The sequence below is a fragment of the Botrytis cinerea genome, chromosome 2 (genome assembly GCF_000143535.2).
Source record: "Botrytis cinerea B05.10 chromosome 2, complete sequence".
NCBI classification, from domain to species: Eukaryota; Fungi; Ascomycota; class Leotiomycetes; order Helotiales; family Sclerotiniaceae; genus Botrytis; species Botrytis cinerea.
In genome coordinates, this window is record NC_037311.1 from 731,394 (window position 1) to 742,178 (window position 10,785).

General features: G+C 43.4%; 5 protein-coding genes across 6 annotated transcripts; 3 read left to right on the top strand and 2 right to left on the bottom strand.

Moving 5' to 3' along the window:
• Positions 1-73: 73 nt before the first annotated feature.
• Bcrpt1 lies at positions 74-2,150 on the top strand. The gene is made up of 6 exons (XM_001558871.2): positions 74-270; positions 321-359; positions 409-461; positions 519-633; positions 685-914; positions 967-2,150. Exons 1-6 carry the CDS (start codon positions 268-270, stop codon positions 1,844-1,846), a joined length of 1,320 nt encoding a protein of 439 aa, XP_001558921.1. The 5' UTR covers positions 74-267; the 3' UTR covers positions 1,847-2,150.
• A 1,141-nt stretch (positions 2,151-3,291) lies between these two features.
• On the top strand, positions 3,292-5,472 carry BCIN_02g01940 (hypothetical protein). Its single transcript, XM_024691167.1, has 4 exons — positions 3,292-3,839; positions 3,904-4,351; positions 4,405-4,779; positions 4,832-5,472. Exons 1-4 carry the CDS (start codon positions 3,448-3,450, stop codon positions 5,189-5,191), a joined length of 1,575 nt encoding a protein of 524 aa, XP_024546937.1. The 5' UTR covers positions 3,292-3,447; the 3' UTR covers positions 5,192-5,472.
• Positions 5,473-5,740: 268 nt separating this feature from the next.
• BCIN_02g01950 (hypothetical protein) lies at positions 5,741-7,149 on the top strand. Of its 2 annotated transcripts, XM_001558868.2 has the most exons (3): positions 5,741-6,305; positions 6,412-6,838; positions 6,899-7,149. In XM_001558868.2, the coding sequence occupies exons 1-3, from the start codon at positions 5,999-6,001 to the stop codon at positions 6,969-6,971; spliced, it is 807 nt and encodes a 268-aa protein (XP_001558918.1). In that variant the 5' UTR covers positions 5,741-5,998; the 3' UTR covers positions 6,972-7,149. The 2 variants fall into 2 exon arrangements, with proteins under 2 accessions (XP_001558918.1, XP_024546938.1); XM_024691168.1 differs by having other exon boundaries at positions 6,412-7,149.
• A 52-nt stretch (positions 7,150-7,201) lies between these two features.
• On the bottom strand, positions 7,202-8,795 carry BCIN_02g01960 (hypothetical protein). The gene is made up of 3 exons (XM_001558867.2): positions 8,208-8,795; positions 7,657-8,139; positions 7,202-7,545 (listed from the first exon to the last, which is right to left on the bottom strand). The coding sequence occupies exons 1-3, from the start codon at positions 8,658-8,660 to the stop codon at positions 7,489-7,491; spliced, it is 993 nt and encodes a 330-aa protein (XP_001558917.2). The 5' UTR covers positions 8,661-8,795; the 3' UTR covers positions 7,202-7,488.
• A 793-nt stretch (positions 8,796-9,588) lies between these two features.
• Positions 9,589-10,599, bottom strand: BCIN_02g01970 (hypothetical protein). Its single transcript, XM_024691169.1, has 3 exons — positions 10,232-10,599; positions 10,168-10,181; positions 9,589-10,100 (listed from the first exon to the last, which is right to left on the bottom strand). The coding sequence occupies exons 1-3, from the start codon at positions 10,485-10,487 to the stop codon at positions 9,780-9,782; spliced, it is 591 nt and encodes a 196-aa protein (XP_024546939.1). The 5' UTR covers positions 10,488-10,599; the 3' UTR covers positions 9,589-9,779.
• Positions 10,600-10,785: the final 186 nt, after the last annotated feature.

Sequence of the window (10,785 nt, forward strand, 5' to 3'; positions counted from 1 at the left end):
ATCGGCTAACCTTATCTTGGACTAGCTTATCAAGCAACGCCGACGTACCTTTGGATACCTAAGAGCTATGGGAGGATTATCAACACAACAAACTAAACTTCTCACAATCACATTTTCTCCACCACATTGAAAGGAATTTGGGTTAGGATATTACCCTTGGATTTTTAATCTCTACGCAAAGGACCATTTCTGCGAAGCTTCACTCATTGCGTCTTCAGCTAAAACGCAACCTTACAACATCGTACCTTTCGTCACTCAGCTCTCATCATGGTTCGTATTTCATTGCCTGGCATTTACATGTTAGACTAACAATCTCGAAGGTCAGCGCAAAGGGGCAAAATTGGGAGAACTACAAGAAGGCATGTATTATTCCCCATGCTACTAGGACTCCTTCTGACAAATTCACAGGACTTCGCCGACGACGAGGTTGAAGAGAAGAAGATCACACCTTTATCAGATGAGTAAGGCTATCCAGGTCATCGCACTATCGCATTTTCCCAGTATTTAACGAATCGTAGAGATATTCAAGTCCTAAAGACTTATGGCGCAGCTCCATATGGTGCCGCGCTAAAGAAACTCGAACAACAGATCAAAGAAAAGCAAACAAGTGTGAATGAGAAGATTGGCGTAAAGGTAGGAGTGTAGGATTTATAGCATATAAAACAGGGCCTAAATATTCAACAGGAATCAGATACCGGATTGGCGCCACCTCATTTGTGGGATGTAGCAGCAGATAGACAACGAATGTCAGAAGAGCAACCTTTACAAGTTGCAAGATGTACGAAGATTATTCAAGACGAGAAGGATACGGAAAAGAGCAAATATGTCATCAACGTTAAGCAGATTGCGAAATTTGTAGTAAACCTTGGCGACCGTGTCAGTCCTACGGATATTGAGGAAGGAATGAGAGTTGGGTATGCTGGATGCGATCACAATTGTTTACAAAGCTAACCTTATCTCGAATAGTGTCGACCGCAACAAGTACCAAATCTTATTACCTTTACCTCCGAAGATCGATGCTAGCGTTACGATGATGACTGTTGAGGAGAAGCCTGATGTTACATATGGTGACGTTGGAGGATGCAAGGAACAGGTCGAAAAGCTACGAGAAGTCGTCGAAATGCCACTGTTATCACCAGAACGATTCGTCAACCTTGGTATCGATCCACCCAAAGGTGCTTTGCTCTATGGTCCCCCAGGAACTGGAAAAACACTTTGCGCTAGAGCTGTCGCCAACAGAACTGATGCTACATTTATTCGAGTTATCGGTAGTGAATTGGTGCAGAAATATGTCGGAGAGGGTGCTAGAATGGTTCGTGAACTGTTCGAGATGGCGAGGACGAAGAAAGCTTGTATCATTTTCTTCGATGAAATTGATGCGGTCGGAGGAGCTCGTTTCGATGATGGTGCAGGAGGAGACAACGAAGTACAAAGAACCATGTTGGAATTGATTACTCAACTTGATGGATTCGACGCAAGAGGAAATATCAAGGTCATGTTCGCTACAAACAGACCTTCTACCCTGGATCCCGCGTTGATGAGACCTGGACGTATCGATAGAAAGATCGAATTCTCGCTACCAGATCTTGAGGGACGAGCAAACATTCTTAGAATCCACGCCAAGAGTATGTCTGTCGAGAGAGACATTAGATGGGAATTGATTTCACGTCTTTGCCCTAACTCTACCGGTGCTGAACTTCGAAGTGTTTGCACAGAAGCAGGAATGTTCGCCATTCGTGCTAGAAGAAAGGTCGCGACAGAAAAGGATTTCCTGAGCGCAGTTGACAAGGTCATCAAGGGCAACTTGAAGTTCAACTCCACTGCCACTTATATGCAATACAACTAGAAGTCTTTTACAGACTAGAGGGGTGTATATTAGCTGGCGTTGGTGTATAAGATAGCATTAATGAATCAAATATTCATGACCACTCTGTTTAAAGCAATTATCCACTTCGCATTAGTTGAGCAACAAGCCATGAGATTTTTCAGCTCGTCACATTTGCAGAGATTCGGGAATACCCTGGTGATTTTAGTTGACACCGGTTCGTTTTATATTACTGTTTGATTTAATAAAAAGTCGTTTGAAAAACGTCAAATTTTGCCACACGTCTATGTACACGCAGGACGTGCAAATAAAGATCGAAGAGCCACACACTTTGCACCCTCGTTTCCCCGTCTGCCTCATACTAACAACATTGTATCCTCAATTTTGCCCTCCAAAAACCTTTCCTTCAATGAATGAAAACTGGCTTAAAATGATTATAATCAAAGCTAGCACAGCTAATTGGTGCAGGAGAAATGGGGGTGAGAAATTGGCTAAAGCCCGACTTTTGGGCTGAGAAGTGTATGAGTTTATACTGGAGAAGGAAATTGTGGGATTAATGACGAGATAGAAACACTGTACAAATCTTGGGATGTCATGAACTAATTGTAAAAAAAAACCCCTAATCTCGAGATTCGACGTTTGCACCAACATTCCGCCTCTTAAGACAATGAATGGTTCACTTCGGCCCCAAAATGACTCCCTCGACATAGTTGAGATAATGTTTCGAAAAGATCAACGCCAGATAGCTTTGGTCAAGATAAAAATCTACAAAGCTTCAACCAAAGATAACTTAACTATGGAGAAAAGGCACTCAAATTCAAAAAGCTCCCATCGCAGATATATGTTCTAAAAACGTCTCATGCACTTCAGCTCTTGGAGTCAGAAACGACTCGATCCATCTCCTCCAGTCCTCTTCATACGAACATGTATAATTTGTCTTGCAGTATTCCCAATAATCAAGATACCATCCAAAGTGAGCCCAGTCGACGATTGCAAGCACACGAGGCGGCGTGGTGGGATAAACGATGATATTACCCCCATGTAGGTCCCCAAGCGTTAATTTAATGCATCCGTCAACACTTTATATTCTCAATCCGCATATTGGATCTACAATATGCATTTTCTATCTCCTCCACCAATATCAGCTATTCACAGTCCAATTTACAGAAAGGCAGCCTGTGGTTGCTTTCTTCAAATGTTTTGGACGATTATTTAAGTATGAAAATATTTTCATTCTCTTCCTTTTGTGACTATGGTTATGTATAATTTATATATTCGTTCTTCTTTTTGGGTTGCGGACTTGCTCATAGTAAGTGGAACAATGTTACCAGATTAAAATCTGCTGATTTTGGAGAGGTTGCAGTGAAATGATGGCAAATGATGGGATTGGATGTTCTTTGCCGATCATATATGTCAAATCTTACATGTCTTGACATGTGAAGGGCTTGACGAGTAAAGGGCGTATTGACAAGGTCACTAGCTTTAACGCATTGCAATGAGACAATGTTCCTAACTCTTATATCTGATGATGTCTTCAAGAGGAGCAATCATCAATTTTCTGTCTCATTTTATACCTCATCAAGACTTTCATCAGATTTGCAAGCTAATATTGATCCATCCTCATGTTCTCACTCAAGCCCCTCACTCTATCAAAACCCAAAGGCTACACTATCTTTGCTTCTCTTATCTCCTTGGGCGGTTTCCTCAATGGCTATGATACGGGATCCATTGGTGCAATCACCAGTATGCCATCTTTTACCTCGAAAATCGGAGATCTGTCGCCCCTACTCCGTGGCTTCACAGTTTCATTAATCATGATGACTGGTGCTATGCCTTCTGTTTTCGGAGGGAAAATGGCGGAGAAAATCGGTCATCTTTATGTGATTATGGCTGGATCGCTTCTCTTTGCATTAGGAACGGGGATGGAAGCTGGTGCAGGAGGATTAGGCGTTCTATTAGCGGGAAGGGCGCTCGCTGGGTTAGGCGAGGGTTTGTGGTTAGGGTGTGTTAGTGTGTGAGTTTGATTGAGCGAATGGGATTGGACTGGATGATATGAGGTATTTCTAACATCAAGCTAGATACATCACAGAGACAGCACCATGTGCATCACGAGGAATGCTCGTTTCGCTACCACAATTCATGTGCACAGCCGGTGTATGCGCGGGATATTTTACTTGTTTTGGCTCTGTGCGTTTGGAGTCTTCGATGTCGTGGCGAGCGCCGTTTATTATCCAATCGTTACTTGCTGTTGTGCTCGCGGCCTTCTGTGCTTACTTGCCGGACTCACCGAGATGGCTACTTCATAAAGGGAGAAGAGAAGAAGCTTTGCAGGCACTGGAAAGATTGGGGATCGAGAAGGAAGAAGCGGAGAAAGATATCTTGGTTCCAGTTCCAGTTGCTGTGGATGTAAAGAAGGGAATCAGGGGTTTCTTGAGAATTTTCGAGAGAGAGTATAGGAGCAGGACTTTCTTGGCAGTTTTTCTGTTGGGGGCGTTACAGTTAAGTGGGATTGATGGGGTTTTATATGTGTGGAATCACTTTCACCGATTTTTAGATTGCAGGTTACTGACATGAAATAGTACGCGCCAACTCTCTTTGAAACTGCAGGTCTACCCGGAAAAACGTCCACATTTCTGGCTTCAGGTGTGAGTGCCATACTTATGGTCGCCATCACCATCCCAGCTACCCTTTACGTTGATCGATGGGGGCGTCGTACATCCGCTATTTTTGGAGGTATCATACTGTCTTCGTCGATGTTTATCATCGGTGCATTATATCTTTCGGACTCTGTCCATTCCTATGGGATTGGACGCTGGGTTGTCGTGGGTTTAATCTTTATATTTGCGCTAACGTATTGTGCGACATGGGCGGTTATGGGAAAGATTTATGCTAGTGAGATTCAACCTATGAAGACTAGAAATGAGGCGAATAGTCTGGCTCAGGGGGTGAGCTTTGTAAGTCTTGAACATATTAGGGCATGAAGATGATTGACTAATGGCTGCATAGTTCGCAAATTGGTTGGTAGCGTTTTTGACACCGATTTTTCTGGCTCATTCTAGTTACGGTGCTTATTTCTTGTTCGGGGGCTTCTCATTGCTGGCTGTTTTTGTCATGGCTATCTGGATGCCAGAGACGCGATTGAGGTCTCTAGAGGATATCCAAGCTGGGTTTCAAAGACTGACGGCGAAGAGTGGTAATGATGATGAGAATGCTGGTGGAAAATTGAATGGTGGAATGAGGTTGAGAAGACTATTGAAGGGACCGGTTTTGGTTGGACTGGAGAGACATACGGAAGGCGTGGTATTAGGAAGCGGAAGTGATGCTAGTGGTCTAGGGCCGATGAGGATTGAGTTGAGTAGTGTTTAGGGGAAGGTTATGATGGTACCGGTACTAAAGTTGCTGTGATGTTGGTTCGGATTCAAGGAGATTTCGAATGTCTCACAATGACATAATGAAGGATTTGACATTTGAGCCTAGTATAAAGCACAGTATTTTATCAATTTGTCCGAATTCGGACTAGCCATGCCAAAGAGATAACAAGGACATCAAATCTGATGGACTGGAACTATAGTACTATATATATACATCAAATCTAGATCTTTACCATAACCATAGTAATCACAAATTCAACTCTCTAAGGTAAACCACAGGTAGACAAATGAACGACAGGGGCCTGTCTATCTATTTCGAAGATCTTTGTACCCACAAAATTGACCCCTCCTATCCCCCTCATGAATGAACGAGACGCGAGGTCGATCAATATAAATGGATATTCGACTTGAATTTTAATATATTTATACAAATTTTTGATAAACATATGTATAACTTATATAATTAGTCAATTAACTAAAACATGGAATATAAACTAAATTATTGAATGCGGGGCAAAGCCTCCGGAACGAACCTAAAAACTTAGTTAGATCGTTGACATCATCACTTTGCGGCGGATTATCCGGATGGATTGAGCTATTAGTTCGATATCATCATCATCATTATCAACAAGACAAAATACGATAGAACACCACCGTTTATATATTACCTTCCCATCTCCTTTGTGCCTCTTCACAACTTTCCTATACCTATCAACTTATTCCCAGCAAATCAAATTCCCATTCCCATTGCCCAACCCCAATCTCACCACACCACCAAAAAATCTCCAATCCCCAACTCAAAATGGGCATCTCCCACAGCACCGCGCGATACGTCGCCCCCCTCTCCTTCCTCATCGATTTCGCAGCTCAACAATATGGCATGCTATCCTCCCCAAACATGAAAGATATCCACGACGCGCATCTTTCATTCTGGTCTCCACAACCATACGCCATTGCACTGTTCTTTTTCCCGCAACAGATCTTCCAATTGGTGTGGTTGTATCGACTGTGGAAATTGGATCCGAAGAAAAGTATCAAGGAGAAGGAGGAGGTGGAGAAGATGGTGGATTTCGTACCGTTTTATTGTGTGGGGAATTTGTGCATTGCTTGTGAGTATTTATTTTTATTTTTACAAAAGACAAAGGGGAACTGGGAGGGGATGAATATCCGAGTAGACGAATTGATATAATTATATATTAATGCTGACCCAAATAGCCTGGATGGTATTCTGGAACTCCGCATCCCTTAAAACCGCAAATGTATTCGTCCTTATCAATTCGCTCACACAGCTCTACTACATATTTGCCCGTCAGCCAGCCATGAACACACAGTCTACCTCTTCGATTCTCACTCATGTAGTTTCGAAAACCTTCGCCGGAATCGGTGTTCTGGATCTTCTCCACAATGGATCTGTAGCCTATTTTGACCATGAGGGTCCCTCAACCGCTGTCAAAATAGTTACAGGATTGGGATTTGGCATGTTGGCTAGCAATAGCGATTGGATTTTCGGAGGGTGTTTAGTGTATGATTTGGTAGCGTTGGCGGTAGGTCAGAGACAGATTGGAGAGACGGGATGGAGTAATTTATTGGGGGTTTATGCGGTGGGTACGGCGGGCTTGGTGGGTTTGAGAAATTGGGCTAGGTGAGTGCTTATTTTGTGGGTGGAAGAGGGGTGAGGAGCCTGCTGATGGATTTCATGTAGACCTCCTTATGTTTCGAAGATTGATGGTTATGAGCCTACTCCGTCTGATGATGAGGATAATATTATTGTTTAGGCAATGGATTAATAGGATTGATCGGTTGTGGGAGGATCAAGTATATGTATAATATTACTGTATAATCTAGATTCACATAAGAAAGGAAATTTCGTGGACTTAAGTCCTGAACCAATTCTTTGATGGCGTTGAAGACAATCTGATCTGCGCTGGCAAGTAGAAGTACTATAATGGATCATTATTGACATTGAAATCGTTGGAAACTAATACATCGATCCCGTTGATGAGCATGGGCTAGACTCCAATTTCGAGATCACATGAGCTTGAACACAAAGTTTCCCATCCCAATGAATTAAAGCACTAGTTCATACCTACTGAGGTCAACATCCAATTGCACATCCCAGAAGTTACAGTATCGAAACAATGTAATAGTATTGAAAACCCTCCTCCATATGTGCAGAGAACCATCGCAATATATACAATTCTGATATGCTTCCCAGCCAGCCAGCCAACCACCCATCCATTCACATGCCTAATAACTATTTATCTTTCCATTTCCTTCCATCCCAGCAAATCCTCACACACATTGCGAGTAATATGCGTTCAAAACCGAGCATGTGTAAGGGGACGCACACTATTTTCAAACAATTAGCTATGCCCATAAAATGCGCAGCAACAATACAAGACAACATAACATGTAACAAATAACAAATATAAGACGCAGAAAAAGAATTCTTCAACTCACTGTTGTGGAACCCGAATATCCAATACCACCACACTGTGCATAGCGCGCGATTGGTGTGCCCGTTCCGCCACTGGCAGCACTGGTAGTCGTCGAACTGGTGCTTATGGTTGCACCTACACTTGTGCTCTTACTCGTACTAACAGCTGCTGAAGAAGTAGATCCAGAACCGCCCGAGCCACTCGTCCAAGTAGGTACTGCGCTTGGGCCTGTGGGGGTCTCATCGATAGCATCGTTAGCACGAACGCAACCACTTTTGGCGGTGAGCGCAGCGGGGCATGCGACTTGTTTGAAGGTGACGCCGGGGTTGTCGGCGTTGAGGAACCAGTCGAAGCGCCAGTAACAGCCTGGTTGGAGGGCGGCGGGGAGCGAGGCACATTGCGTGCGGTCGGAGAGACCGCCGTATCGGGCGCCCCAGGCGGATGCGGGGGTTGATGGATATTGATGCGTGCAGGCATCGAAAATACCGAAACCGCCTCCGGGAATCTAGGAGGGAAATTTTAGTTAGATGTTCACGTGTTTCGGTGATGGTATGGGGGAAAATGTAGACATACAGCAAGATCGAATTGATTGCTTCCCAAGTCTCCACCTGTGTTAGTAGCCTGAACAATCATCTGTTTACCAGCCACTGGTCCGCTCGTAAATGTCAATTGATAACATGCACAACACCAACTAGCTTCCGTTCCACCCGAGATCGTCGTAGCTGCAAAGCCATAACTCAGTGTATCTGAGACTGCCCAAGGTGTTTGTGCGCCACACATAAATGCAGTACCAGAGGAAGAAGCACAGTAAGAGACAGCATTGTAGTCGGTGAGTGGGTTGTTTGAGATATCACAGGAACCGACGGGGTTGGAACCAGTGGCTAGAGTAGCTTTTTTGGACCAACCGCAGGATGCTTTACAGCAATCCCAGTATCGGGTTGTTGTACCAGTTCCGGACGATTGAGCGTGAATGATTGTGGGAAGAAGAGAGGAAAAGAGAGCAGAGATAACTAGATTGGCCTTCATTGTTGATATACTTGACGTGAACTCGGTGCGGTATTCTTATTACAACACAATCTGGAAAGCTCTGCACCCTTTAAAAGTCGGACTGCAATGTACTTGAGCAATAGAAAGAACACACACTGATTTCAAAGGCAATACAAGAATCTCGGGGGAACTTATTTATACGAAAATTGGTGAATACAAAACATCAAACCACCCCAGCAACATACCCTGCAAAACTCCAAATATGCGCAGACGTTTCCGGAAATCGACGCCACCTAACCTGAATGGTTACATATTCCCCAGATTATTCTTTAACTATCTGGGGTGCATATGTCAGATTTGTTATTAATACTAGGAAATGACGGGCCGTGAAATAATGAAGTTGATGAACTCGTGATTTTGCCTCAATTTACCCGGTTCGCTTGAACGGGAGTTGAGAGGCTAGTGGATTTTACGCGGATGCCACGTATTGACTAGTGAGAAAATGGTGTCGCTTGAAGGGTTATATACTTTATATGCTCAAGGTAATATGGAGACTTCTAATACCCATTTTAATCTATCATCACATGGCCGCCATCATATATAGTTTAGTTCGAAGGCTAACGGAACTACCGGGTGAATATGTAAGGCCGTCAGTTCTTGAAGTCCCGAAGTAGAAATGAAGCCAGTCCCAAGCTATTATTCGGGATTTTATGGATACACCAGCAGTGTATCAAAAGAGCAGTCTACAGGGTATACATAGATAATTCGTCTTATCTATACTCCACTCACCGGATTTATAACCTCAACCGTGTAACAGCCAACCACAATACCAAATTTCCTACTGAATCTCGTCGGAACGTTGACACCGGGCTATTTTAACGGCAACTCTGAATCTCGAAGTCGTAAAAAACTTATGCCAATGCCACTTATCCAACTAGATAAGCAGAAAGTAATACTATCGTTTGAATGTCTTAAATGTCTGTCTTTACTCTAGCTCGCATCTTATTTTCATACAGCCCAGAACCTGGTCACCAACCTAGAAATAACACAAGGTGGGATAAAAATCTGTGTATTTGCACTGTACCTTGATGGGTATCATATGAGAGTAACACAATCCCGCCGCACAATCAGTAAGTCTTATTCCCTAGGTCCAATAGTTCAGGGCAAGGCGATGCATTCAATCTCGATATTGACACCCTTTGGTAACTCCTTAACGGCTACACAACTTCTCGCTGGTTTGTGAGTGATCCACTTTTCGTACTCTTCGTTCATTTCGGCAAAATCGTTCATGTCTGTCAAGAAAACTTGGACCTTAACAATCTTCTCGAGAGAGGACTTGGCAGTGACAAGAACTTCCTGGAGGTTTCTGAGAACTGCTTCCGTCTTTTCACGCATTGTCCCTTCTACAAGATTTCCGTTGAAATCTGCAGGGAGTTGACCGGAAACAAAGATACCGAAAGGCGTCTGGACAGCATGGGACTAATGTTCCGAGAAATTGATCAATACGGATGAATATTGAAATATTGTTTAAACAATGCTGACTTACGTATGGGCCAATTGCTGCGGCAGGCTTTAGTATTCGATGTTGGGAAGTCAATCTAAACACTTACGAGCTGGAAGATTTGGGCTATTGATCGTTGCAATAAACCTCTTAGACCGACCACATAGACTTGTTTCTTTCTTCGCATAGTTATGTCTGCCATATCTCAGACATGACATATCTCTACTTGAGATTGTGTTGTAAGGGCTCAAAGTGTGTGTCGTCAAAATCGTCCTTCGCTGAGGTATGGTCGTAAGAGTTGTGGTCAACGAGGGACGACTGGTTGGCCGGATAGCACCGTATCTGAGCACAATTCTTGAAGCCATCTCTTCCCCGGAATATGGATATAATTCGAATTGGGGTTTGGGATAAAGTGGGAGTCGAGTATAGCAATGCAGTATTTTCTACTTCTGTTATTGTGACTAAATGCTGAGACCCTTGACTTCTGATCGGAGCAGTTGTCAGAGCTCTTATCTCGGTCGCTTATCTTCACGTGACTGGGCTAATTTTAGCCTCCCATATTTCTTTTTGTACCTTCCCACTTGGTCTCAAGGTCTAGTACCGGTCAATTGCTTGGTGTGAATATAAAAATGTGAATGTTGATCTCGAATATCGACCTGTATA

Bases quoted from the DNA above. Each gene is read 5' to 3' on its own strand.
- BCIN_02g01960 (XM_001558867.2), bottom strand. From the start codon at position 8,660: ATGAAGGCCAATCTAGTTATCTCTGCTCTCTTTTCCTCTCTTCTTCCC. The intron at 8,140-8,207 runs GTATGTCTACAT...TTTCCCTCCTAG, and splicing joins GCAATCAATTCGATCTTGCT to ATTCCCGGAGGCGGTTTCGG. The intron at 7,546-7,656 runs GTGAGTTGAAGA...GTTTGAAAATAG, and splicing joins GATATTCGGGTTCCACAACA to TGTGCGTCCCCTTACACATG.
- BCIN_02g01940 (XM_024691167.1), top strand. From the start codon at position 3,448: ATGTTCTCACTCAAGCCCCTCACTCTATCAAAACCCAAAGGCTACACT. The intron at 4,352-4,404 runs GTGTGGAATCAC...GACATGAAATAG, and splicing joins GGATTGATGGGGTTTTATAT to TACGCGCCAACTCTCTTTGA. The intron at 4,780-4,831 runs GTAAGTCTTGAA...ATGGCTGCATAG, and splicing joins TGGCTCAGGGGGTGAGCTTT to TTCGCAAATTGGTTGGTAGC.
- BCIN_02g01970 (XM_024691169.1), bottom strand. From the start codon at position 10,487: ATGGCTTCAAGAATTGTGCTCAGATACGGTGCTATCCGGCCAACCAGT.
- Bcrpt1 (XM_001558871.2), top strand. The intron at 360-408 runs GCATGTATTATT...ACAAATTCACAG, and splicing joins ATTGGGAGAACTACAAGAAG to GACTTCGCCGACGACGAGGT. The intron at 915-966 runs GTATGCTGGATG...TATCTCGAATAG, and splicing joins GAGGAAGGAATGAGAGTTGG to TGTCGACCGCAACAAGTACC.
- BCIN_02g01950 (XM_001558868.2), top strand. From the start codon at position 5,999: ATGGGCATCTCCCACAGCACCGCGCGATACGTCGCCCCCCTCTCCTTC. The intron at 6,306-6,411 runs GTGAGTATTTAT...TGACCCAAATAG, and splicing joins GGGGAATTTGTGCATTGCTT to CCTGGATGGTATTCTGGAAC. The intron at 6,839-6,898 runs GTGAGTGCTTAT...GATTTCATGTAG, and splicing joins GGTTTGAGAAATTGGGCTAG to ACCTCCTTATGTTTCGAAGA.